The following is a 27,998-nucleotide window of genomic DNA, read 5'->3' on the forward strand; positions in this document are numbered from 1 at the left end:
CCTGTACATTACAGACTATCTTTCCTGTTACAGTCTGTATTTCCTGTACATTACAGACTATCTTTCCTGTTACAGTCTGTATTTCCTGTACATTACAGACTATCTTTCCTGTTACAGTCTGTATTTCCTGTACATTACAGACTATCTTTCCTGTTACAGTCTGTATTTCCTGTTACAGTCTGTATTTCCTGTACATTACAGACTATCTTTCCTGTTACAGTCTGTATTTCCTGTACATTACAGACTATCTTTCCTGTTACAGTCTGTATTTCCTGTACATTACAGACTATCTTTCCTGTTACAGTCTGTATTTCCTGTACATTACAGACTATCTTTCCTGTTACAGTCTGTATTTCCTGTACATTACAGACTATCTTTCCTGTTAAAGTCTGTATTTCCTGTTACAGTCTGTATTTCCTGTACATTACAGACTATCTTTCCTGTTACAGTCTGTATTTCCTGTTACAGTCTGTATTTCCTGTACATTACAGACTATCTTTCCTGTTACAGTCTGTATTTCCTGTACATTACAGACTATCTTTCCTGTTACAGTCTGTATTTCCTGTACATTACAGACTATCTTTCCTGTTACAGTCTGTATTTCCTGTACATTACAGACTATCTTTCCTGTTACAGTCTGTATTTCCTGTACATTACAGACTATCTTTCCTGTTACAGTCTGTATTTCCTGTACATTACAGACTATCTTTCCTGTTACAGTCTGTATTTCCTGTTACAGTCTGTATTTCCTGTACATTACAGACTATCTTTCCTGTTACAGTCTGTATTTCCTGTTACAGTCTGTATTTCCTGTACATTACAGACTATCTTTCCTGTTACAGTCTGTATTTCCTGTACATTACAGACTATCTTTCCTGTTACAGTCTGTATTTCCTGTACATTACAGACTATCTTTCCTGTTACAGTCTGTATTTCCTGTACATTACAGACTATCTTTCCTGTTACAGTCTGTATTTCCTGTACATTACAGACTATCTTTCCTGTTACAGTCTGTATTTCCTGTACATTACAGACTATCTTTCCTGTTACAGTCTGTATTTCCTGTTACAGTCTGTATTTCCTGTACATTACAGACTATCTTTCCTGTTACAGTCTGTATTTCCTGTACATTACAGACTATCTTTCCTGTTACAGTCTGTATTTCCTGTACATTACAGACTATCTTTCCTGTTACAGTCTGTATTTCCTGTACATTACAGACTATCTTTCCTGTTACAGTCTGTATTTCCTGTACATTACAGACTATCTTTCCTGTTACAGTCTGTATTTCCTGTACATTACAGACTATCTTTCCTGTTACAGTCTGTATTTCCTGTACATTACAGACTATCTTTCCTGTTACAGTCTGTATTTCCTGTACATTACAGACTATCTTTCCTGTTACAGTCTGTATTTCCTGTACATTACAGACTATCTTTCCTGTTACAGTCTGTATTTCCTGCCTGTTACAGTCTGTTACAGGTGTCTGTGCTGTACTATTCCCGCTTTGTTTCCCCGCTGCTTTGTGATGATTCCTCTCCTGTGACACCGGCTCTCCCCCCCCCCCCCCCTCTCCCTCCGCCACTTCCTGAGCGGGGCCGGGCCGGGCCGGGCGGCGCTGGGAGCGGGGCTCGGGGGCCGGGGCGATGCCGGGCCGGGCGGGAGGCCCCTTGGCCGCGGGGAGGAAGCAGGTGCGGTTCGCTCGGCCGCTGCAGCAGCTGCCGGAGGAGGAGGAGGAGGAGGAGACGCTGTTCGAGACGGGCCGGGTGCGGCGGCAGGGCCGGGACCGAGACCGAGGCCGCTGCCTGGAGCAGGAGGCCGGGCCCGGGGTGCGGGTGCTCCAGGCCCGGGGAAAGGGACAGGGCGGCCGCTGTGTCGACACCTTCCTGCTGTGCGGGGCCTTCCTGGGGCTGGTGAGTGCGGGAGACCCGGGAGCGCGGGGGGCGGGGGGTGAGGCCGGGCCCCGGGGGCGGGTGAGGCCGGGCCCCGGGGGCGGGGGGGGGGGGTGAGGCCGGGCCCCGGGGGGGGGGGGTGAGGCCGGGCCCCGGGGGGGGGGGGTGAGGCCGGGCCCCGGGGGCGGGGGGGGGGGGTGAGGCCGGGCCCCGGGGGCGGGTGAGGCCGGGCCCCGGGGGCGGGGGGGGGGGGGGGGGGGTGAGGCCGGGCCCCGGGGGGGGGGGGCTGTTCCTGTTGGCGGGAGGATTGAGAACCAGAGGATGTGGATTTAAAGTAATTTTGAAAGAGCCAAAGGTAACAGGAGGACAAACAGCGAGTAGCTGGGATCTGGAATGCGCTGCCCCCCGAGTGTGGCTGAAACTGATACAACTGGGGCTTTCCAGAGGGAATTGGATAAGCTCCTGAAGAGGAATTCAAAGGGCTGAGGGTGTGGGGCTGGCTAAATTACTCATGTCGAGAGCCAGCGCAGGGATGATGGGCTGAATGGTCTCCTCTGCTGTAACCATTCTATGATTCTACTTTGTGTTTATTCACACCGGTGGCAATGTGCCTTATAGTTGGGCACACCAGTGGTACATTTGCACACGTCACGCCCCTATATAGTACCCGTATAGAAATATCACATGGACACACTATCACATAAACACACTCACACTGACCTCCAGATCTGCCAAAAAAGCTAGTAAATAAGAGGCGTAAAGACCTTGAGGGCTGCCAAGGCCAGTGGATTGCTCTAGCATATGTTCAGAATGTTTGTGTATGTAATTTGAAACATTTTCCCCCTGAGTCAGGCTTATCCAACAGCTTTATGTTTTACAAAACAAAAACAGAATTACCTGGAAAAACTCAGCAGGTCTGGCAGCATCGGCGGAGAAGAAAAGAGTCGACGCCGATGCTGCCAGACCTGCTGAGTTTTTCCAGGTAATTCTGTTTTTGTTTTGGATTTCCAGCATCCGCAGTAGTTCTTTGTGTTTATAGCTTTATGTTTTACGTCAGATACCCAACTGGATTTGTTGGACAGGTCAAACAGTTAGAGGAGTTTAGGAAAAGTAGGGATCCCTGCACCACTGCCAGGATGATGGTCTGTCTGTGACTCCTGACAGACTTGCATATTCACTGTGCACAACAACTTAACAGTGTCACGGGCTATACATCTGATTGACGACCTACTGGAAGAACACAGTATGTGAGAGCGTTGCAGCATTCAGTCCTTTTCGAAAATGTGATCAGTGGTCTTAAATGAGGTTGAAAAGCCAAATTGTTGGAGTAATGTTTCCTCTAAATTTTTACCCAGCCTGTGATCCATGTGCTTTGCATTCTGTGGCGCGACACCACAGAAGGCGGTCCCCAGTGAATAATGATTTGACTGTATAATGGTTTGTAATGGTTCAAAGGTTCTCCTTTAAATTTAAAAATGGAAGGTGTGTTTTTGAATGATGCCTTTGTTGCCACTCTCCCCACCAATATAGGAATTGTTTGTGTGAGATTTGGAAGAAAAGGTAAACATGTATTAATACAATGCCCTTCATAACCTGAGAATCTCGGAAAGATCTTTACAGCCAATGAAATAACTTTTCTGAAGTTTCTAACGTTTAGTTACAGTTGCAATGTGGCCATTTTGCTTACAGCACAGCAATTCCTAACAAACACTGAGATGGTGTCCAAATAATTTGATTTTGGTGAAATTGATTGAGAGATAATTATTGGCCCGAACACAGGGGCTAACTCCCCCATTCTTCGAAATTAATTAATTTTTAATTTCCCCCTGAACATTGTATCCTTTTGGGGTAAGGTTAATGAGCAAGGAACAACAGTCCTTTGCATAGGGCCTATCATGCGAGTGGGGGTTTGGAGACCTCCAGCTTATGGGTGAGTGTTGCTCCCAGTTTTTGTTATTGACCAATATGATGCACTCTTCCTTGACGGTGAGGAGTTTGCTTTAGGTAGATGATATTGTTGTACCTAAATTAGGTAGTAGAAGCAGCTCAAAAGGGCACCATCTCCATTAAAAGACATTTGAGAATCTTTTCTCATTTGCAGTTGATGTCCACCATCTACAAGGTACAAGTCAGGAGTGTGATGGAATACTCCCCACTTGCCTGGATGAGTGCACCTCCCACAACACTCAAGAAGCTGGACACTGTCCAGGACAAAGCAGCCCGCTTGATTGGCACCCCATCCACAAACATTCACTCCCTCCACCACCGACGCACAGTAGCAGCAGTGTGTACCATCTACAAGATGCACTGCAGGAATTCACCAAGACTCCTTAGACAGCACCTTCCAAACCCATGACCACTACCATCTAGAAGGACAAGGACAGCAAACAGATGGGAACACCACCACCTGGAAGTTCCCCTCCAAGCCATTCACTGACTTGGAAATATATTGCCGTTTCTTCACTGTCGCTGGGTCAAAATCCTGGAACTCCCTAACAGCATTTGGGTGTACCTACACCACATGGACTGCAGCGGTTAAGAACGCAGCTCACCACCACCTTCTCAAGGGCAACTAGGGATGGACAATAAATGCTGGCCCAGCCAGCGAAGCCCACATCCCATGAATGAATTAAAAAAAATTGAAAAATTTTGAAGATTCACTCGCACATTGACGCCTTAGTGAAAATCTTGTGCCTTTTCTGTTTGGTTACAGGATAAAGGATTTGCACGTCTTTAGGCAGATAGTCCTCTATTTAATAGTGATTTTAAATCACTTACTGGTGTTTGAGTGAAAGGTCTCTGCAACTCTTAGCTCATATTGTAAGAAGGATTATATTCAGGGATGGAGAACACAGCAACTCAAAGAATGAAGTACAAAATTCTTTCAGCAGTGCCTTTTGGCACAGCACTGTTGACTGTATTATTTCCCAAATAACAAGTCACTGCATTTCTGAAATAACTTGTGTGAAGCACTGAGACATTTCAGTGTGATAAGGCTGTATAGAAATGCAAGTTATTAATTGTCTCCCTGCACAGACCAACAAAAGCAACGGGTGTTGCTGGTCAGTCCTGACCAACTTTCTTTATATTTGTTCCCAGAATGTGGACCTCGTGGACGAGGCTGTATTGATTGTCCTATGAAGGTGCTAGTAGTGGGTCCTTCTCCTTGCACTGCTGCAGTCCTTGTATGGTGCTCCCATAATAATGTTAGCATAAGGACATTCAAGATATTGACCCGACAATGATGTAGGGACCATGATACCTGTCCAAGTCGGATAGTGCATGACATTGAGGTGATTGTGTTCCCACAATCTGGCAGGAGAGGTCACAGCGATGGAGGTCCTATTGAAGTACTGCTTCCGATGCCATTTGCTGTGATGTTGGGTAGTGGCTGCTGTGTTTTCTATATTACAGCAACGACTAATGGAGAGAAATGCCTATGGTCCTTTGTGGACATGACTCACTTACTTACGTACTTTACATTTCAAAGGTGTGTCATTGCCTGTAAGGTGCTTTGGGGTGTCCTGAGGTTGTGAAAGGCACTATATAAATGAAAGTTTAGGGTAGATACAGGGCAGGTGTTTTCCTCTGGTGTGGAAAGCAGGATGCTTATTGTTGGATTTGATCAGGCGGAGCCAATGGCAGGTCCATTGTTGGAACATACTAACCTTAGTCTAGCCAGTATTAGCATTCAATTCCGATTAATAGCCATTGTCAGTCAAGTGATAAAACTTGTGCTTATTTGGGAAGGAAAATCCTTTGGTTAATGCTGGTTACTGTGAAGCTTTCTTTTGTCACTTGACTGTTGACCTGTTACCTTTGAAAAAGCGCTTTAGTGCTGAGTTTCAGCTGAACCATCCTGTTGGTTCAGGAAGATTTTCGCTCTCTTCCCCTCCCCTTGTTTTTATCTAAGGACTTCTAATGCAAATATTAGCAAGTGGCTGGTGCCTTTGAACTGGGATTTAATGTATGGCTTTCCCCGAAGCATGCCAATTCTACATTTTTTTAACGAATACTGCATTATTTGCCGGTTTTGGTGAATGTAAATGATGTGTGAGTGTTGCCCTTGATGAATCCTTGCTGATAAAAGGCTCAGGAGAATTACTAGCTTACATTCACTGACCCATAGCACGTATGTTTATGATTTCAATGATTTTTTTTTTGCAAAAATATACTTTATTCATAAAATATCTTCAACCACATTCCAAACCATTTCAAAATCACCATTACAAAAGTACAATCAGGTTCAACTTTTACCACATGTATCACAAGGTGCATCAGTACAAACGGTGAATATTACAATCATTTGTAGACATTCATTTTGAGCTGTACAGCCCGAGGGGCTCTACACAGTTCCCAGTCCCTCGGTGCACTGTGGCAGAAAGGTCTTAGGCAGCGACCCTTCCCCATTGCGCCTTCGCGGCAGCTGCCCCAAGCTTTAGTGTGTCCCTCAGCACGTAGTCCTGGACTTTGGAATGTGCCAGTCTGCAACACTCGGTCGGGGACAACTCTTTGCGCTGGAAGACCAACAAGTTTCGGGCAGACCAAAGAGTGTCTTTCACCGAGTTGATGATCCTCCAGCTGCAGTTGATGTTTGTCTCGGTGTGTGTCCCTCGGAACAGCCCGTAGAGCACAGAGTCCTGTGTCACAGAACTGCTCGGGATGAACCTCGACAGAAACCACTGCATCTCTCTCCAGACCTTCTTTGCAAAGGCATATTCTACAAGGAGGTGAACAACGGTCTCTTCCCCACCACAGCCACCTCGAGGGCAACGTGCCGAGTGGGTGAGACTCCTGGCATGTAGGAAGGATCTGACGGGGAGGGCCTTTCTCACCACCAGTGATCTGCTTGTTCTGTCAGCTGACCCCTACTTTTAAAACACATCAAGTTTTCTATCCCCTTTGCCCCTGACCCAAGCTCCCTCCTCTTGGTGAGATCAACTACTCTCCATATGAGTGCTGACAGGTGATAGCACTCTGGTAGTTGGGTGTCAGCAGGCTGCAGTCTCATGCTGTGCTTCGATACAGAGTCTGGGTGAGGCGCTCTCAAGCTGTGTTTCCTCAGGGATCCTGAATGGCACTGCTTTCTGTGGCTCCCAGAATGGTCTTAATGGGTAAAAGTACTTTATGATCCCACATAGTGCAGCACAAAGACGTACAGACCAGGAGGAGCTCGGTCTGGTTTGCAGTCACTGCTGAATTAACCTCTGCCAGGCCATCAACTGGCTAGTTTGAAGATTTTAGTGTTAGTGTGAGGGAGTAAGGACACAGGGCTGTGCTGTTGTACATGGCTTGATTTCAGTTGTTAACTTCACTCATTCTGCCATCTTGTGATTTCCAAAGCTGCTTTATATTTAGATTGAAATAATGACTGAATTTGGCTATGATGCACTTATTGGCAGATTTTACTGGCAATCTCTGGAAACCTTTATCCAAATAATTTCTGTGTTAACTGGTTCCATATTTATTATGATTCAGCAGCATGAATGAAGTGCCAACTGTGTAAGGAATCAGATAGATGAAGACTTTCTAGTATGTTCCCTGACACTTCCTGCTCCAGTTCAGACCATCTACGAGCTATATTACGGGCTACACATGGCAAGTAATAGGTCTGTGTTCTGTATCAAACAGTGAATGCATGCATAATGCCAACGGAGATTAATGACCCTTTGTTAGTGTCTCCTTGCACTTTGTACCTTGTGCAGAGAAGATGGAGGATTTGCATTTCTTATTGAGGTAGGAATGTTGAAGAATACACAAGGCTGTGAGAAGGCTTTGAGATCAGTGACTGGGGTCAGCTCTGTGATAGACATTTTGGGTGCCCTGTTTTGTGTGTCTTGTTTTTCCATCTTAAGTGCACATATGGTTTAGCCGATATATGGTAAAACTTTGAAAGTGAAGCTGGGCAGCTGAACCCAAGAGGTTATATTACACCACTGAGCACCGTTTCTATTCAAGGATTTGCAGTTTCTTTCTAAAGAAAGATTCCCAAATGTGACGCTTATTATTTGAATGCCCCATGGGTGCCGTTGCGATGCTGCATCGCTCTGCCATATGATAGGAGGCACTGTACTTTGAAAACAAAATATCACTCTATTAAGGAACTAGGTTGCAAGTGATGCCACAGATTCCTAGATTGTCACACGTGGTTAGTGAAATAATTTACAGAAGCGGAATATTTGAATATTTCACCTCTTGCTGTGGGTTAGGATTAAGGAATGACGGATGGATTTTAATGTTGACTAATGCAGAATGATGCTTGTTAGATCAAGGGGCAGGTACCCGACGAAGAGATGACTGCTAGGAAAATTGGAAAGGATCTGGTGTGATTTGTGACTGAAGATTTTTAGTCATTGTGAAGCTGTTATCAAGTCTCCTTGAGTAATGGCGTTGATTCTTTGACTAGAATTCAATATAGTTTAATCTAACTTTTATTTAAGTAGAGTTGGGACTGTTTGGGACCATTATGCCTCCAGAAGGACACTTAATTGTGAAAGGTTCCGAGAACAATGATGATGATGATCTTGGTAGAACTGAACAAAGCGTTCACTGAATGAACAAAAGTGTTGTGGAGGGAGGGCACCTTTAAAATCCAAACAATCCTTCCCTCTGCTGGTGTACAACAGACTCCCAGAAAAATCAATTAGTTAACACTTTCATATCCAAGTTGGACGAATGCTTGGTCCTGAATGGGATTGGAAATTACAAGCAAACCAGGACAGACTGAGAGGATGCAGTGCATTATGTAGCCCCTGGAGCTGTGGGTGAGAGATGGTTGGGGTCCTTGGAAGGCACCCAGCCAGGATTGTTTTGGGATTGGGCCTATCCTCACCAGGAAGTTGATGATGGGCGAGAGGTCATGATAAAGTAGAACACAGGAGGCCATTTCTTGTTCCTTGCTGATGTTCTTCAGAAACTGCAGTTTCTTTTCAGGCCATAGAGAAATACAAATGTAGCGTTATACTGAGACTATTTGTATTATAATCCATTGCTTTTCAAGTTAATTTTCAGAGGCTATTTCAGCCGTGAGGTGCTGATATGATTTTTTTTTGAACTGTCTTGAGTTGGGGGAATCCTGCCCTGCAGGAACTTCAAAGTTATGTTGGCAGCACCATGGGCATTATTATGTTGATCCTGCTCCATCCCCTTCCTAGCAGAAGATCACAAAGGTCGTTTGTTGCAGCTTAAATGAGAATTTAAAGTTGCATGAGTTATATTGGCATGCAGGCTCTGGTGCTCACAATGGTCCTGTGACTGCAGAGTGAAGTAAGCCTGTCCTGTAGGCTTGCCTTTCAGTTTAGGGCTTAATCCGATTAAACCTGATAAATTCCAATATCTGAATAAAAGCAATTTCCCCGATGAAGTGACACTGAAAGTGTTGGTGTTTGCATGCTGCTGTTCTGTTGTGACAGTGTAGGGAGAAGTCTATTAGCGAGAGGCAGTATTAACATTGTGTGTACTTTCATTGGGCTGGGTAAAGGAGCTGAGGCTGGGTGTAAATAACGATGTACATTAACTCCTGTCAGCTTGGCTTGGTGCTCGCACTCTGTCAAAAAGTCATGATGGGTTCAAGCACGGCTTCAGACCTTGGGCTCATACTCCAGGTTGAAACTCCAGAGAATTACTGAGGGGGTGTGACCTTGCCGGTGGTGCTCTCTTTCGAAGGAGATGTCGAAGATCCCTCTGCACTATCTGCAGAGGAGGAGCAGTGGGGTTTTCCTGGTTTCTTATTCCTCGACCAGCAAACTGGCTGCAGTGTTGGCTAAAATGACAAGTGACTGTGCTTCAAAGACTGTGGCAGACCTTGAGGGGACTTGGGATGTGAAAGGTGCTATATGAACTCATGTCTTCCTTTTAAGTATTAAATATCTGAATTATCCTATATTTGTTTCTTCCAAAATTGGTTTTTTCTTTGAATAAGTCTAAAGACTTTTGACGATGAACATTTTGTTTATTTTGGGCCTGAAGTGTGAATTTGTTTTCAGCCGATTTTACGTGATTCATTGTGGTTTGCTAATGTCATTTAGGAAAGGAAATCTGCCATTCTTACCTGGTCTGGCCTACATGTAAATCTAGATCCACGACAATATGGTTGACTCTTAAATACCCCCTGAAATGGCCTAGCAAGCCGCTCAGTTGTATCAAACCTCTACAGAAAATTGGATAAGGAATGAAGCCGGATGGACTATAGGGAATCGACCTAGGCACCAGAAACGACAATGGCAAACTCAGCCCTATTGACCCTGCAAAGTCCTCCTTACAAACATCTGGGACTAGTGCCATAACTGGGAGAGCTGTCTCTCAGACTAGTCAAGCAACAGCCTGACATAGTCATCCTCATGGAATCATACCTTACAGATAATGTCCCAGACACCACCATCACCATCCCTGGGTATGTCCTGTCCCACTGGCAGGACAGGCCCAGCAGAGGTGACGGCACAGTGGTATACAGTTGGGAGGGAGTTTCCCTGGGAGTCCTCAACATCGATTCTGGGCCAAATAAAGTCTGATGAGTCTGATGGCATCAGGTCAAATGTGGGCAAGGAAACCACCTGCTGATTACCACATAACTCAACCCCCCCCCCCAACGCACATGTGCCGTCCCCCCGCCGCAGACCCTCAGCTGATGAATCAGTGCTCCCCCGTGTTGAACACCACTTGGAGGAAGCACAGAGGGTGGTAAGAACGCAGAATGTACTCTGGGTGGGGGCTTCAATGTCCATCACCAAGAGTGGCTTGGTAGCACCACTACTGACTGAGCTGGCCGAGTCCTAAAGGACATAACTGCTAGACTGGGTCTGCGGCAGGTGGTGAGGGAACCAACAAGAGGGAAAAACATACTTGACCTCATCCTCACCAGCCTGCCTGCCGCAGATGCATCTGTCCATGACAGTATTGATAGGAGTGACCACTGCACAGTCATTGTGGAAACAAAGGCCCGTCTTCACATTGAGGATACCCTCCATCGTATTGTGTGGCACTATGACTGTGCTGAATGGGATAGGTTTTGAACAGATCTAGCAACTCAAGACTAGGCATCCATGAGGTGCTGTGGGCCATCAGCAGCAGTGGAATTGTATTCAACTACTGTGTAACCTCATGGCCCGCCTTATCCCCCACTGTACTATTACCACCATGTCAGGGAATCAATCTTGGTTCAATGAAGAGTGCAGGAGGGCATGCCAGGGGCATCACCAGCCATACCTTAAAATGAGGTGTCAACTTGGTGAAGCTATAACACAGGACTACTTGCATGCCAAACAGCACTAGCAGCAAGTGATAGACAGAGCTAAGCGATCCCACAACCAATGGATCAGATCTAAGCTCTGCAGTCCTGCCACATCAAGTCCTGCTGGTGGTGGACAATTAAACAACTCTGGAGGAGGATTCTCCACAAATATTCCCATCCTCAATGATGGAGGAGACCAGCACACCAGTGCAAAAGATAAGGCTGAAGCATTTGCAACAATCTTCAGTCAGAAGTGCTGAGTGGATGATCCATCTCGGCCTCCTCCGGAGGTACCCAGCATCACAGATACCATTCTTCCAATTTGATTCACTCCACATGATATCAAGAAACAGCTGAAGGCACTGGGTACTGCAAAGGCTATGGGCCCTGACAATATTCTGGCAATAGTACTGAAGACTTGTGCTCCGGAACTTGTCGTGCCCCTAGCCAAGCTGTTCCAGTACAGCTACAACATTGGCATCTACCCAGCTATGTGGAAAATTGCCCAGGTATGTCCTATACTCAAAAAGCAGGACAAATCCAACCCAGCCAATTACCGCCCCATCAGTCTACTCTCCATTCTCAGTAAAGTGACGGAAGGGTCATCAACAGTGCTATCAAGCGGCACTTGCTTAGCAATAATCTGCTCACTGATGCTCAATTTGGGTTCCAGCAGGGTCACTGATCTCATTACAGTCTTGATTCAAACATGGACAAAAGAGCTGAACTCCTGAGGTGAGGTGAGAGTGACTGCCCTTGACATCAAGGCAGCATTTGACTGAGTGTGGCATCAAGGAGCCCTAGCAAAACTGGAGTCAATGAGTATCAGGGGGAAAACTCTCCACTGGTTGGAGTCATACCTAGCACAAAGGAAGATGGTTGTGGCTGTTGGAGGTCAATCATCTCAGTTATAGGATATCGCTACAGGAGTTCCTCAGGGTAGTGTCCTCGGCCCAACCATCTTCAGCTGCTTCATCAATGACCTTCCTTCCATCATTAAGGTCAGAAGTGGGGATGTTCACCGCTGATTGCACGATGTTCACCGTTCACGACTCCTCAGATACTGAAGCAGTCCATGTCCAAATGCAGTAAGGCCTGGACAATATCCAGGCTTTGGCTGACAAGTGGCAAGTAACATTCGCGCCACACAAGTGCCAGGCAAGGACCCTCTGCAACAAGAGAAAATCTAACCATTGCCGCTTGGCATTCAATGGCATTACCATCGCTGAATCCCCCAATATCAACGTCCTGGTGGGGGGTTACCATTGACCAGAAACTGAACTGGACTAGCCATATAAATACTATGGCTACAATAGCAGGTCCAAGGCTAGGAATCCTGCTCCGCGTAACTCACCTCCTGACTCTCCAAAGCCTGTCCACCATCTACAAGGCACAAGTCAGGAGTGTGATGGAATATTCCCCACTTGCCTGGATGAGTTCAGCTCCAGCAAAACTGAAGAAGCTTGACACCATCCAGGACAAAGCAACCCACTCGATTGGCGCCCCAGCCACAAACATTCATCCGATTCACCACCAATGCAAGTGGGAGCAGTGTGTACCATTTACAAGATGCTCTGCAGGAATTCACCAAGGCTCCTCGGACAGCACCTTCCAAACCCACAACCACTACCATCTAGAAGGACAAGGGCAACAGACACATGGGAACACCACCACCTTGAAGTTCCCCTCCAGGTCAATCATCATCCTGACTTGGAAATAAAGCTCCATTCCCTCACTGTCGCTAAGTCAATGTCCTGGAACTGCCTCCCAAACAGCGCTGTGGGTGTATGTACACCACACGGACCACAGCGGTTTAAGAAGGCAGCTCATCACCATCTTCTCAAGGGCAACTAGGGATGGGCAATAAATGCTGGCCCAGCCAGCGAAGCCAGTGAATAAGAAAATCTTTAAAGTAAGCTCTGCATTTCACAGTCTCCTATCAGAGAGACACCAAGTATCACAATTGGTAACAGAGTAGATTATTGACTCTAACCAGTACAGAAAGGGGCCATTTAGCCTACAGTGCTCATACTGGCTCTTTGAGAGTTGTCCAATATAGACCCACACTCTGGCTTTTTCCCATAGGCCTGCAAGTTAGCTCACTTCAGAAACCTGTTCAATTGTCACCTGAAAGTTCCTATGGAATCTGCTTCCACCACCCTTGCAGGCAGTGTCTTCCAAATCTTAATCCTCTAAATGAAGACATTTCTACTCATTTCCTCTTTTGATCTTTTTCCAATTATTATAATCTGGAAAACATCTATTAATCTCCCACTAACTTTCTCTGATGTAAGGTGAACAATCCCAGCTCCTTCAATCTTCCAACATAGAAAAGTTACGGCACAGAAAGAGCCCATTCAGCCCATCATGTCTGCGCTGGCCGAAGAAGAAAAAATAAAAAACTATCCACCCATTTTAATCTCGCCTTCCAGTACCCGGCCCGTAGACTTGCACTTTACAGAACTTTAGGTGGAGATCCAGGTACCTTTTAAATGAGTTGGGGGTTTCTGCCTCAACCACCAAACCAGGCAGCGAATTCCAAACACCCACCACCCTCATGTCCCCTCTAATCCTTTTGCCAATCACATTAAGTCTGTGTCCCCTGGTAATTGACCCCTCCGCTAGGCGAAACAGAGCATTCCTGTTTACTCTATCTAGGCCCCTCATAATCTTAATAACCTGGTATCATTGTAGTAAACCTCATCTGGTCCCTCTCCGAGGCCTTGATATCCTTCCTAAAGTGTGGTGCCCAGAATTATACACACTACTCCGGCTAAGACCTAACCAGTGATTTATTTGGGTACATCTAGTTGCAGGAAAGGCTGTCAATGCATTGTTTTTTAAAAAAAAATATTACTTGAAATATTGGGTAATGCTTCACTGATGTGAGTTTTCTGTCTAATGCAAAGAGAAAATCCCTCCCCTTCCTTTTAACTTGCAGTCAGAGAAAGAAAGCTGGGCTCCTGTGTTGGCTCCATTGATGATGCTGTAGCACAAGATGGCATCAGGTCAGAAAAACCAAAGGTTTCACCCCTGCTGGTGCCTGTGCTGACTCAGCCTGTTTGCTGGTACAGCTGAAGTCAGCCTCGAGCTTCCTGGACCAGCCAGGGAAAACCAGCTGGCGTTCCTGCTCCTGATCAGTATTCAAGGGGAAGAAGAGGAATTTGCTCCTCTGTGTACCCAGGGGCTTGGCTAAAAGCTCACTGACACTCTGTCTCTTGGCACAGCGCTGGCAGACATTGATGAACTGTAGGGAAATTTCAAACTACTTGCAGCCTCTCTATGAGATAGAAGGGAATGGATTTTGGAACAATCCGCTTAATGCTGCTTGAAAGCCGTTTACTTGTGTTATCGGTCACCTATGCCGTTTACTGACTCCTGTCTGTTTTTTTTTCCTCTCTGTTCTCAGGGAATGTGCATTGCTATTTTGGGACCTACGTTTAAGGAGTTGGCAACCAACGTCGACAAAAATATCAGTGAAATCTCCTACATCTTTGTGGGCCGTTCACTGGGCTATGTAGGAGGCTCACTGGTTGGTGGGGTATTGTTTGACTGCATGAATCCCCATTTGTTAATTGGTAAGTTTGAGACATCCAGCGGTAGTCTGAATAGAGGATGATGTTGTGAAATGACTACAGTCTAAACGGAGGTTGATGTTGCAAAATGACCACAGTCTGAGTTCAATGAGAATATTGATTATAAACTGACCGCCTATTTTTGATGATTAACCTTTAAATGTCACACATTAACTTGAGGCTGCAGTGTTTCAGCATTCATAATCATTTAAATCAAATGCAAATTAGTATAAGGCAGAAGCAGTTAAACCATTAACCTGCTATTGGGTAAATGGCACCAAACATTTCTATTATCAAAAATGTTAATTACAAAGCTACCACTTATGTTAACAGTGGCAGTTATTTCAGGCAGTTCAATAAGTACTTTGATTCTTCCTTTAAATAGAAATGTATAATCTCAGGGCCACAGAAAGAGCAGTCGAATGGGAACAATCGGGCAGTTCTTTCAAAGAGCTGTCATTAGCGTCACAGGCCAAATGGCCTCCTTTTGTGCTGTTGGATGTTAAATAGCAGATTTTAGCTGTTTCAGTCATCAGTTTGCACCTTGTTAAAGGGTGATTACCTTAATTTAACAGGTGAACTTTTTAGTTTAAAAAAAAATTAAGTTGCAATGTTCACCATGTGTAATGAGCAAGTTGTGTTAGCACCAACACGCCCACTATAAGTGGTAGGCACTGCACACTATAGGCTTATACAGACCAAGAAAATTAGTGTTCCTGCCTTAAAGTCATCTCCAATTAATTTGTGCCGTTTAAGGTCAGCACCAATTACTGACTCCAGTCTTCTCTGCCTCTCTTTCTCCAGTCCCTGTATCTCTTTCCTGCCAATTGCCAACTGCTCTCTGTCCATCCCACACACTGGGTGTTTCAAAGAATTTGGCACTTATTTCTGATGTCACCCCTACACTTATTATTTGACAGAATAAAAGAAGAAAACATTTCTCATGAGTTTTGCACCGGGTGCATGTGACTTTATGCCAAAATCTTTGAACTCTCTTGAACAGATTCGAGCAGTTAAAGTTGGCGAGCAGGTTCAGCCTGAAATAGAAGTTATTTTGACTTGGGGTGATGGGAATAGGATGGGATTTAAATTAGGCACAATTATTTTGGTTAGCTTATTAAACCTGAACTGGCTGTACATTGATTGAAAGCTAAGATTTCCGCTATTGTTTTCCACCTCACATTCGGACAGCTAAAGCCGACTATTTATTTTGACACCTGTAGCTAAAACCTCAACTTAGACTAATGTCTTTTGTCTATAACATTGATTGGTACTTTTGCTTCTTTAACTTTGCCTGTGGAGCAAATATTGTCAGCAAGTTTAAATTGCTTGAAGGAGGAAAGCAGTTGCTTTGGTACATAAGGGCGGTGGCCCAACCATCTTCAGCTGCTTCATCAATGACCTTCCATCATAAGGTCAGAAGTGGAGATGTTCGCTGATGATTGCACAATGTTCAGCACCATTCACGACTCCTCAGATACTGAAGCAGTCCATGTCCAAATGCAGCAAGACCTGGACAATATCCAGGCTTGGGCTGACAAGTGGCAAGTAGCATTGCCTGACACTTGTGTGGCGTGAATGACACTCTGCAACAAGAGAGAATCCAACCATTACCCCTTGATGTTCAATGGCATTACCATCACAGAATCCCCCACTACCAACATCCTGGTGGTTACCATTGACCAGAAACTGAACTGGGCTAGCCATATAAGTACTGTGGCTACAAGAGCAGGTCAGAGGCTAGGAACATGTGATGAGTAACTCACCTCCTGACTCCCCAAAGCCTATCTACCATCTACAAGGCACAAGTCAGGAATGTGATGGAATACTCTCCCCTTGCCTGGATGAGTGCAGCTCCTACGACACTCAAGAATCTTGACACTGTCCAGGACAAAGCAACCTGCTTGACTGGCACCACATCCACAAACATTCATTCCCTCCACCCCTGATGCACAGTAGCAGCAGTGTGTACCATCTACAAGATTCACTGCACGAATTCACCAAGGCTCCTTCGACAGCACCTTCCAAACCCATAACCACTATCATCTAGAAGGACAAGAGCAACAGATCGATGGGAACACCACCACCTGGAAGTTCCCCTCCAAGTCACTCACCATCCTGACTTGGAAATATATCACCGTTCCTTCACTGTTGCTGGGTCAAAATCCTGGAACTCCCTCCCTAACAGCACTGTGGGTGTACCTACACCACATGGACTGCAGCGGTTCAAGAAGGCAGCTCAGTATCACCTCCTCAGGGGCCACTAGGGATGAGCAATAAATGCTGGCCCAGCCAGTGAAGCTCACACCCCGTGAATGAATAAAAAAAAAATGTGTGCGATCCCAAGTTTGCATTTTCAGAAATACTAGAACCTGTTTTGTACAAATTCTGATCAAGTAGTTGATGCTGTTGCTATGGAAACCTCTTTAGGAATTTCGATGCTGTTGACTGCGCTAGGAATGTATACTATCCCATGGTGTACGAAGGCAGTACTGCTGACGGCATTGATGTCCCTCATTGGAATTTCAATGGGCTTCCTAGATACAGGTTGGTAAAATCTGCAATATACAACTATCCCTTGTTCAACACACTCATGTGTTCCTAAAAAAGCTGCATACTAAATGAAAATCACTTTCCCTTAAGAAACCTTGTAATAAGGGTGGGTTAGGAATATAGAAACAGGAGTAGGCTATTCAGCCCATCGAGCCTGGTCCACTATTTATTTAAATCATGGCTGATCATCTACCTCAGTGCCACTTTCCTGTGCTATCCCCATATCCCTTGATGTCATCAGTCCCCAGAAATCTATTGATTTCTGCTTTGAACATGCTCAATGATTGGGATTCCACAGTCTTGAGAGAATGGAGAATTCCAAAGATTCACCATCCTCTGAGTAAAGAAATTCCTCCTCATTTCAGTCTTAAATGGCCTGCTCCTTATTCTGAAATTATATCCCCTGGTTCTAGACTCTCAGGGGAAACATCCTATCTACATCCACCCTGTCACATCCTGTAAGAATTTTGTAAGTTTCAATGAGATCGCCTCTCATTCTTCGGAACTCGAGAGAATACAGACCCAGTTTCCTCAATCTCGCCTCATGAAACAATCCCGCCACCCTGGAGGTTAGTCTGGTGAATCTCAGTTGCACTCTGTCTATGGCAGGTTTACCTTTCCTTAGATCAGGAGACTAGAGCTGTACATAATACTCCAGGTGAGGTCTTACCAAGGCTCTATGTAACAGCAGCAAGACATCTTTATTCCTGTACTCAAAGCCCCTTGTGATGAAGGCCAACATACCATTTGCTTTCCTAATTGCCTGCTGTACCTGCATGCTCACTCTTAGTGACTCATGAACAAGCACAGCCAGGTCCCTTTGGACACCCGCACTTTCCAACCTCTCACCATTTAAGAAAGTATCCAGTTATTAAATCTTTTATAATAGATGGTAACATTTTCCCTACTACTGACTTCAAACTAACAGGTCTGTAAGGTTTCTGATCTGTAATTTTTACATTAAAAACCTGTCGGCTGCCTTGAAACTAACGGCTCCAAAAATACTTTTACTAACTCACAGCTTGTCTCCCACTCACCACTCCCTGTCACCTGCCCACTGCACCTCCCACCCTCGCCGCTTCCATCTTCCAACCCCCTCGCTTCCTCCTCCCTCATCCCTGCTCCATCCCCCCCACCCCGGCTTTATGCTCACCGCACCCCCACCACCGCCCTGGGTCTCTTCCTCTCCTTCCCTTCCTCCCCCGTTCCCTGAGGATGCAACCGGTACTTGCCAGTGACCTCGTTAGCTGTGAGGGTGTTACAACTGTGGATATGACACAGATGAACTCCATGGTTACCTAGTAACAATGTGTGTACTTTACGACAGCTATCACTGATTAGTGACTGTGTCCAAAAAACACTGCTTTTTCCCATTTTCTCCCTGCCTCAGCCTAAGCATGTTGAGATCCATGGTGCTCCTGTCCTGTTCCAGCCCACCATACCGTCCCTTCTCCAGCCTACCAGGGATTAAACCTTTTGGCCCTCTCTGCTTGAGTATTGAGTGTCTCTGCTAAAACATCTTGGTGAACTGCAAGAAAACCCCAAAATTTCAAGCCTTACATTTACTCCCTGGTCCCGGCCTTGTTTAGTTTTATTTTCTGGGTGCTGTTGACTGTCCTCGAGTTTCTGTTCTCCCAACTAGGCCAATGTTCTCGTCATTTTAATATAATGTAGGTCAGGCATTCCCAAAGTGTGTGGGTCATGGGACAAGATTTTGGGGTCACGAGCTCCAAAGCAGCAATGGTGGCAGTGGAGCTCAGACCCTGAGTTTTGACAGCTCCTAGGGCCCTTTTTTAATGTTCCTGTTTTCTTTTCTGTCAGTGGATGTGGCTTAACCGTCTGTTCTCAGAGGCCCGTTTGCTGCCTGGACAACATTTTGATTGCCTGATCTACACTCACAGCTTGTGAAAAGATGGGTCTTTGCTCTTTTCAGGGCAAACCCAGTAGTTTTAACACCCCCCCCCCCCCCCCCCCCCAGCTCTCCCCCCAACACCCGCTGACAATTCTCAATACCCCACTCACCCCCATCTTGGTCAACCCCTTTCAAAAACCCAGCCTCCCCCAATTTCACTCTAGGGTCACACCAAGTCGGAGGCAGCAAAATGGGGTCACATTGGGAAAAGGGAAGCACTGGTGGTGTGGATCTTGGGAACAGGAATAGTTAACAAACTGGTGACTAGGATCAGTGGGAGGACCGTAAACATTTGCGGAATGTATTAGTGCGTCATTCAGCAACATAGAACAAGGCGGCTTGTAATTATGTAGCATCTTTCACCACCTAGGGATGTCGCAAAGTGTTTCAGAACCAATGAAGTATATTTTAAGCTTAGCCATTGTTGCAAGGCGAGGCAAACCCAGCAGCCAGTCTGTTGGTTGTGGGATTTTACTGTGTACAACGTACTGAATGACTAGAGAGTCAGTTTTAGTGATGTTATTTGAGGGATGAAAATGTTGCACAGGCAGCGGGTGAACTTTCCTGCTCTTCAAATAGTACAACGAAATCTTTTACTTTTACCTGAAAAGGCAGACGGGGCCTCAGTTTAACGTCTCGTCCAAAATGCGGTAATTCCTCAGCGCAGCACTGAAATGTTACGTATTCAAGTCTTTTCAGTGAGGATTGAATGTACAACCTTCTGACGTGGAAGGAAGAATGCCAGCACAGTGACACATTAAGACCAAGGTCAGTTCCGGCTCAGTTGGTAGCACACTTCCCTCTGAGTCATGAGGTTCTGGGTTCAAGTACAAATCCAGGGCTTGAGCACAAAAATCAAGGCTGACACTCCAGTGCAGTTTTTTGGATGAGATGTCTGCCCTCTCAGGTGGGTGTAAAAGACCCCGAGAATATATTTTGAAGGAGAGCAGGGGAGTTATCCCCAGTGTGCTGGCCAATATTTATCCCTCAATCAACATCACAAAAACGGATTATCTGGTCATTATCACATTGCTGTTTGTGGGAGTTTCCTTGTGTGCATTACAGCAATGGCTACACTTCAAAGTACATCATTGGCTCAAAAGCACTTGAGATGTCTGGCGGTTGAGAAAAGCACCATATAAATGCAATTCATTCATTCTTTTTAATCCTTAGTCTGCGCCAAGTCATCTCACTAAGGGAACGAAGGATCGGACCTCTGTATTAGCAAAGTTTTCTGTTCCAGATTTTCTATTTATTGGCTCCTCCTGGAAAGGTGAAGGGTGTGGGCATCTGGTGAGAACCATTGCAGATTGGCTGTTTAACACTCGCTGATGAAGAGTGGCCACTTCAACCAAAGAACTGTGAGCCCTCTTTTCCTCCGTCTTTATCAGAAGAGACAGAAGTGAAAATCAGTTACAAAAAAAAATCTGCTTCATCGAGCTGGTCCCACGCAGCCATCTTGCAACACGACTCCCAATACTTTTCCTACCCACCCCAAAAGAAAGGGAAAAAAAAGGTTTTTCAGCAGGAAAGAGATTTCCTGGAAATTCCAATGCAATTCCAAAAGTGGTCAAAAATGTGTTTCAGAAGATCACAGTGACTATGTAGTCAATCACCCAATCCCCCTCCTGCCTCTTGTACAGTGGTATCAGCTTTCTCCAGCATCTCATCCAGCAACTTCTCAACATTTCCAGCTCAGAACCTTGTTCATGTACTCACGTCCCCTCACTCTTCTGGACTTAGTTTATTCAAATAATCCACATATTCTAGTCCATCGTTATTTTAAATACTTCACTCAAATTGCCCCAAATTCTTTTGCACATGTAAAAGGTCTGAGATTCGTGAGCTGATTATGAGAGCTAAGGGTTTCTAAACTAGGTATTAATCAATGGACCCTCACCCAAACGTTTTCCCAGCCAGATATCTCTCGTCACCTTCAGTGAATGCAGTTTCTAGGTGGGATTTAACTAAGGTCTTGTACAAAGACACTTTGGTGTTTTCTGCTTTATATTGGATTGTTCTAGCAATACATCCTAGCTCTGTTTCCATTATAGTCTTTTGGCACTAGTTGTAGACATTTGGAGACTTGTGCACTATAACCCAGATCTATTTTGCCATCAACAGACTTTAATTCAGAATCCAGCATGGTAAACATATGCTTGGCATTAGCCCTACCCACATGAGTTGCTCTACATTAAATGTCAAATCGTGGCCCACTCCATCATTACATTTAGACTAGATTGTAACTATTTTTTCTTCTTAAGTGTTTTGACACCAGCACAGCTCTTTGTGTCATCTGTGGACAGTAACTTGAATGTCTTCGTCCAGGTCAAAGGCTGAAGAATAATGGCCATAACACTGATCTCAACAGCACTTCTAAAAAAAAATGCTTCTTTCACAGGATGTGGATGTCGCTGGCTAGGCCAGCATTTGTTGCCCATTTCTTGTAACCGGTCTTCAAGCAGAGTTGCTACTATTAATGACAACCCCCTCTGTAGGAATATACAACTGATTCCCTATCTATCCCTGTCTGCCCCTCAGTTCCACAGGGCTGCATGCTATATAGTAACCTGTTGTGTGATACCTTGTCAAAAACCTTTTGAAAGTCCAGATATATAATGTCTACAGTGACCCCTTCTATTATCCTAATAAACTCCTTGAAGAATGCAGTCAGTTTGATAAGACATGATTGTTCCCAGAAGCTATGCTGGACGTTGCTAATGACTTGTGTGTTGAGGTGGCTGTACAGAGCATCCATACTGATCTCTACTTACAACTTTCCTAAAACTGGAGTGAAGTTCATGGGCTGGTAATTTCCTCATTTTTTGATTATGGGTGTAACCTAAGCCTCCCTCCAGTCGTCAGGAATGATCCTACACTCCATTGAGCAAAGAACTCACTCATTACAGCTCCCAGTATTTTTTTGAAGAAACCTAGAATAAATGCCTTCAGGATCTGCAGTTCCATCAAATGACTTCAAACCCCCTTATTCTCTCTAGGATTAGAACTGCATCTGTTTAAACATTTACAGCTTTAGTGTTAACAACACACTGCATTAATGGGAACTAAGTACAGTCTACAGGGGTAATGACTGATGCAAAGTGGCTACTTAAAACCTCTGCCATATCCTGGGAGTCCACTTGAACTGCCCTCTGATTCCAAACATAACTGAAAACATCTTCATTACCACTATATGTTCTCCACTGATATTTTGGCTATTGTGATAGTAACTTTTGCTACATTAAGTGGAGCATGATACCATCCCTAATGTCCTGACAGTTACTTTCCTTTAAGTTGTAACAATATTTCTGCATAGCCAGACTTCCCAAATGAAAATCTCTTGTGAAACTGGTGCTCCATTATGTTTCTGTACCAGCCTGATGCATTCTTAAGATACCGTTTATGTACAGCACCCACCATACTGAAGATCCGTTTATGTACAGCACCCACCATACTGAAGATCCGTTTATGTACAGCACCCACCATACTGAAGATCCGTTTATGTACAGGACCCACCATACTGAAGATCCGTTTATGTACAGCACCCACCATACTGAAGATCCGTTTATGTACAGCACCCACCATACTGAAGATCCAGAACAAGTTCAGATTCCATTGTCAGAATATGTTTATGAAAGCTGTCCATTTACCTTAATATTAATACTTCTGAAGGGTTTCCCACCTCAAAAGTTGCACCTTTCGCCAGCTCTTTAAATCAGTTAGGGTCATGTGTGAGCCTGAGGAGCTTGCCTATGTTTCAGTTTTCCACTATGTCCAAGTGCTTATATCTGAACTTGTCAAAGCTCCCTTGGCAGCATCTTCCAAACTTGAGACCACTATCACCTAGATTAGAATGACAAGGGCAGCAGATAGATGGGAACACCATCACCTGGAAGTTCTCCTCCAAGCCACTCACCATCCTGACTTGGAAATATATCGCCGTTCCTTCACTGCCACTGGGTCAAAATCCTGGAACTCCCTCCCTAACAGCACTGTGGCTGTACCTACACCACATGGACTGCAATGGTTCAAGAATGCAGCTCACCACCACCTTATCAAGGGCAACTAGGGATGGGCAATAAATGCTGGCCTTGTCAGGGAGGCTCATGTAAATATTTAAAAAAAAAATAACCTGCCTTTGCTCATTTACAGATGCTGACAAACCTGCTATATATGTCCAGCATTTATAGCTGTTGCTTTTTAATTGTAAAGTTTGTGTTATTATGTTCCACATAGATGAGAAGAGCTCACCTTGACTGGGGTTTGAAACAGTTGCAGGAAATAACCAATTTTACTGTTTGTTCACAGGTGGAAATTTGCTTATTTTGCTTACATGGGGCAAGGAAGTCGCACCCTATATGCAGGCCCTGCACTTCAGTTTTGCTTTAGGTGCATTTGTGGCTCCTATCCTAGCAAAGCCACTGTTGGGCAACTTAGGAAAGACATTCAACGAGAGTGGGAATAGCCTCTTGACCAACACCAAAAACCAGAATAAATCGGCAGGTTTGGTGGCTATGCTGAAAACATCTGTTTCAGACTTTGATCCTTTTACCTGGACGTACTTTGTTATTGGAAGTTTTGTGCTTCTAATTTCTGTGTTATTCTTCATTATTTATTTAAAGAGTAGTCCAAGTCGAAACAGAGCTGGTCTATCTTCACAGGAGGCTCCATTCACAAGGTACCACAATGCTATTCTCTTCCTCCTGTTCTTCTTCTTCTTCTGGTATGTAGGAGCTGAGGTGGCCTATGGATCCTACATCTTTACCTACGCAAAAGACTTTGTTCACTTTGATGACAACCAGGCTGCAGGCTTAAACTCCTTGTTCTGGGGAACGTTTGCCACAGGAAGAGGATTCGCAATATTCTTAGCGACGTGCCTTTACCCTGGAACTATGATACTGCTTAGTCTAATAGGCTGCACCATTTCCTCCCTGATTCTGGCACTCTATAACACCAATATCATCTCTCTGTGGGTGGGCACTGGTCTTTATGGAGTCTCGATGGCAGCCACCTTTCCCAGTGGCATATCCTGGGTCAAGCAATACACAAACACCACCGGAAAGTCGGCCGCTCTGTTTGTTTTCGGAGCCGCACTGGGTGAGATGGTGGTCCCAGCTTTGGTAGGATTCCTCCAAGGCATTAGTGCCATTAAGCATTATCCAATATTGATGCTGACTGCTTTGGGGACCTCTACAATGACAACCATCTTGTTCCCTGTGATGTACAAACTGGCTTCATCTCCAAGCAGTGTCCATCTGGAGAGCGATGACCAAAAAGCTCTGTTAGGGTCAGGGCCTAATGAAGATGAAGACAATGATGACCCTCCAGAAGATTGGAATGATGCAGATTTTGAAGTGATTGAAATGAGTGATGTAAAGAATGACACAGACAGGACTCCAGCTTCAACAAAGACCACGGACAAATTCTCCCCAGAACACAACTCTCTCCCTTCACTTTCCTCCCCTGTATATCTAGGTGGCTCACCAAAAAAGAAACTACTTAACTTGGAGAGAGAAAAAAATGACTGAATGCTTTGGATATGATGACAAGTGTTTCAGCAGAAATCAGAGCGGAAGAATTAAAGGTGACTCTAACTACGTTTAAACATTTGATCCTTGTGTGTCTTTTTAAAACAAAAATCTATGAAAATGTATGCAGATTGCTTGTAATTCTGTGATTATCATTAGGTTAAATTAGCATTGGTTTAAATGAGAATAAATTTCATGTTGATTTTGACGTCTGAAAAGGATATAAAATATTTGCATGACAATTTGTAGCTCTGGTGTTGGGAGGTATTGCTGAAAGCTGGTTTACAGCCTTCTGTCAACCTGGGGAACTAGTTCTGATTGTGCTCTGTATTGTTTCTCTACTTGATTATGTCAGATTTTAACCATAATCTTCCATCTGGTCTACACGAACTTCATGATCTGAAGAACCATTCTTAGAGAGGGCATCGTGTGGCAAACATTCTATTTGTATTTCACCTCTTTTATTGCAGGATGGAATCCTTAAAACCTCCAATTGTATCACTGTACATTTTAGGGGAAAAAGGTTGAATGTAAAATGTGTAATTCAGTTTTTGGAACCACAACCATGATAACTTGAAAAATGAAAATGTAACACTATGAAGAAAAAGAGCAGTGAAAAAGGAGAGCTGATACAAATGTGATGTGCTGTATAATTCCACGATTCTATATGCCTATTATCACTTTAACAAAAGACCCATTTGGTATTTGGACAACCAGTGAGCTAGATTGTATTTCAAACTGATCTTGGCAAAATTCACAGGTTCTGGCACAACTAAATCTGTAAAGCACAAGAAATCAAAGGTTTTTGGATGTCACTAAGAGAAAACATAGGTTGCTTCTGGAAGCAAATGCACTCCATGACCACTATGGTTCTAGTTTAAAATGCAAAACAAGCTCTCTCTGTACTTTCCATATGTGGGGTTTGTCTCTAGAGGAAGGCTGTGTACTTGGGGGGGAAAAAATAAAAACCCTATGTTTGCAATTCTGTTTTGTTTGGGCAGTGTGAAATGTGATGATAGGTGGGGTGCTTGTCTGACTGAAAATACACCAGTAACTTAATACAAGGCAAATGCTGTGGGATTAAAATATCAATTAAATGTCCATTATTACAAATGAATTAGTCACTGTATTATGAGTTCCGGGTACTGATGCCATATCATCTAGGGTAATACCTTATTCCAGAACCACTGAAAAATTGAGAAATTCCTTTATAGAATAGAACTCCAATATTGTAAACTGACCACACAAGCTGTGGGTGATTTGAATATTGTGAATAGTCACATTTGAATACCTGAGAGCTGGATATTTTTAAATGAATTAGTAACTGGTATATGAACCCAGTTTAATGATTTGTAAATAGAATCCCTATAAAATATTAAGCTATTTCTTTTATGTGTTTGTTTGCATATAATTCTAGTTTATATTTTACTGTAAATGTGATTCTTGATCTTGGCAATCCCCCATTCTGTTTCAATTTTCTTTCCAGTTATCAATATTAATATTGGCCAATACTGTGATTTTATGAGAACTGCCTATCAGTTTCAGAATTCAGGTTTCTAATGCAGCAGTTTGATTAAATGTGCTTTCCAACATGGTGAGGAACTCAGTACACTCTCAGCTACATTTGCACCCTTCATCAACCAAAAAAACCAGAAAGATTTTTTTATGGGTTCAGAAATGGCCTGAACAAAGGATTTAAGATGACAGCCCTGCATTTCCTGTTGCAGTATTCATCGACAGACCTGTAGACTGGGGAAGGGGCTGAAATGCTACCATATCAGAGATGGTCATTCATTTTGTAAAACCATGTTTAATTTTAAACTACTTAAAATGCAAAGTTCACTTGTTGTTACATGACTGATGTCTGTGGCACATCAGAAGTAGTGAATAATACACTGATTGTGGATGAAATGATTTAGCAGCATTGGACTAAGTTCAGTAGAAGCTGAAGAAGAACGTTGCGTTGTCTTGCCATGAGCGTCTGCATTCTGTTGTAATCAGTTCTGATGCACTGGAACATTTTATGCCCAGTTGTAACAATCAGGTTTTATAAATCTTATCACTGGGTGTTCTAGCATTTAGAATCTGGCCTCAATGGTTAAACTGGAAATCATTTATATTGAAAATCAAATGTGTATATAAGTGGCTGCTTACAATTATATGAATCTGATGCCATTAGCTTTATGTCCAGCAACAAAGCTGTGTTTTACACACTAACAAATTACTATCACAAATCATAATACCTGATTTGCTGTAATCTGGGTTATCAAGCAAGAGCTAAGCTAAAGTGGAAAATTGAAATGTTCTTTTAAAATAAGTAATTTTACAAGTGGTGAGCACTGGCACAGCATTGAGCATTGCAGTTCCCAACTAAACCTTTCCCTATTTTAAATGAATGTATTAGAATCCTCATCACACCAGAAGCAGAGGGACTTGTATGCAGAGTAATAATTCTGAATCTGATGGATGTAGTTGAATTGTGAGCAAGTTATTGTTCATTTGATGTACGATGGAATTGATACCAGAACTGTAATATTCCCACTACTGTATTTTGATAACTATAGCTGTGAATATTAGGATCCTTGTTGCTGATTGATATTGCATACACAGTGGCTGTTGTTTTTATATAGATCTTGGTAATGAGACATGCACACACCTTTATTTGCTTTTCAAATGATGGCTGAGTTTGTCTGGCAGTTTACACGATTCATAATGTGATAATTTATTGTTTTGATCGGCATTGCAACCTCCACATCTTAGATTGACAGAGGAGCCTGTTAATCCTTCCTTCAAAAGGTAACGAAGCATCCAAATTATATAAAATGTGTATCTTAACCTGCTGGAATCTGATTCTTCTACAGCTTTTGTTATTTCACTGGGGATATATGTACTTCTTCAATGGGACAGTATTGAAAGAATCATTTAATTTTCTTGCTGTCTGCACCTTTTAATCTGACATTTAAATGTTACGTCCACTGTATAAAGGAATCCATGTTCCAATGCAAATCTAAACATTAAAGCCTGTCCACCTGGGAAGGAGAATTTTGTATTTGCAGATGGCTTTATATGGTTCAGTCAATGTAAAAATATAGCACAAATCTTAATTTGTAAATCCAATTGGGTCATTTGGTGTATTTCTGGATTAATTGTACTCAAAATTAACACTGGATTCAGCAAACGAGTCAATTTAGTTTTGAAGGTAATCTTCAGATGAGTTTTGCACATTTTTATTTTGATCATTGTGTGTATTATGAACTCAAAACTCTAGCTGCTGAAAATAAAATTTTACATTTCTATTGGGAACAATGT

General features: G+C 43.8%; 1 protein-coding gene across 2 annotated transcripts; it reads left to right on the top strand.

Moving 5' to 3' along the window:
* Positions 1–1,501: 1,501 nt before the first annotated feature.
* slc60a2b (solute carrier family 60 member 2b) lies at positions 1,502–27,995 on the top strand. Of its 2 annotated transcripts, XM_078542607.1 has the most exons (5): positions 1,781–1,913; positions 2,950–3,135; positions 14,531–14,699; positions 17,127–17,243; positions 23,470–27,995. In XM_078542607.1, the coding sequence occupies exons 3-5, from the start codon at positions 14,534–14,536 to the stop codon at positions 24,687–24,689; spliced, it is 1,503 nt and encodes a 500-aa protein (XP_078398733.1). In that variant the 5' UTR covers positions 1,781–1,913; positions 2,950–3,135; positions 14,531–14,533; the 3' UTR covers positions 24,690–27,995. The 2 variants fall into 2 exon arrangements, with proteins under 2 accessions (XP_078398732.1, XP_078398733.1); XM_078542606.1 differs by lacking the exon at positions 2,950–3,135 and having other exon boundaries at positions 1,502–1,913.
* Positions 27,996–27,998: the final 3 nt, after the last annotated feature.

The sequence above is a fragment of the Cetorhinus maximus genome, chromosome 5 (genome assembly GCF_964194155.1).
Source record: "Cetorhinus maximus chromosome 5, sCetMax3.hap1.1, whole genome shotgun sequence".
Taxonomy (NCBI): domain Eukaryota; kingdom Metazoa; phylum Chordata; class Chondrichthyes; order Lamniformes; family Cetorhinidae; genus Cetorhinus; species Cetorhinus maximus.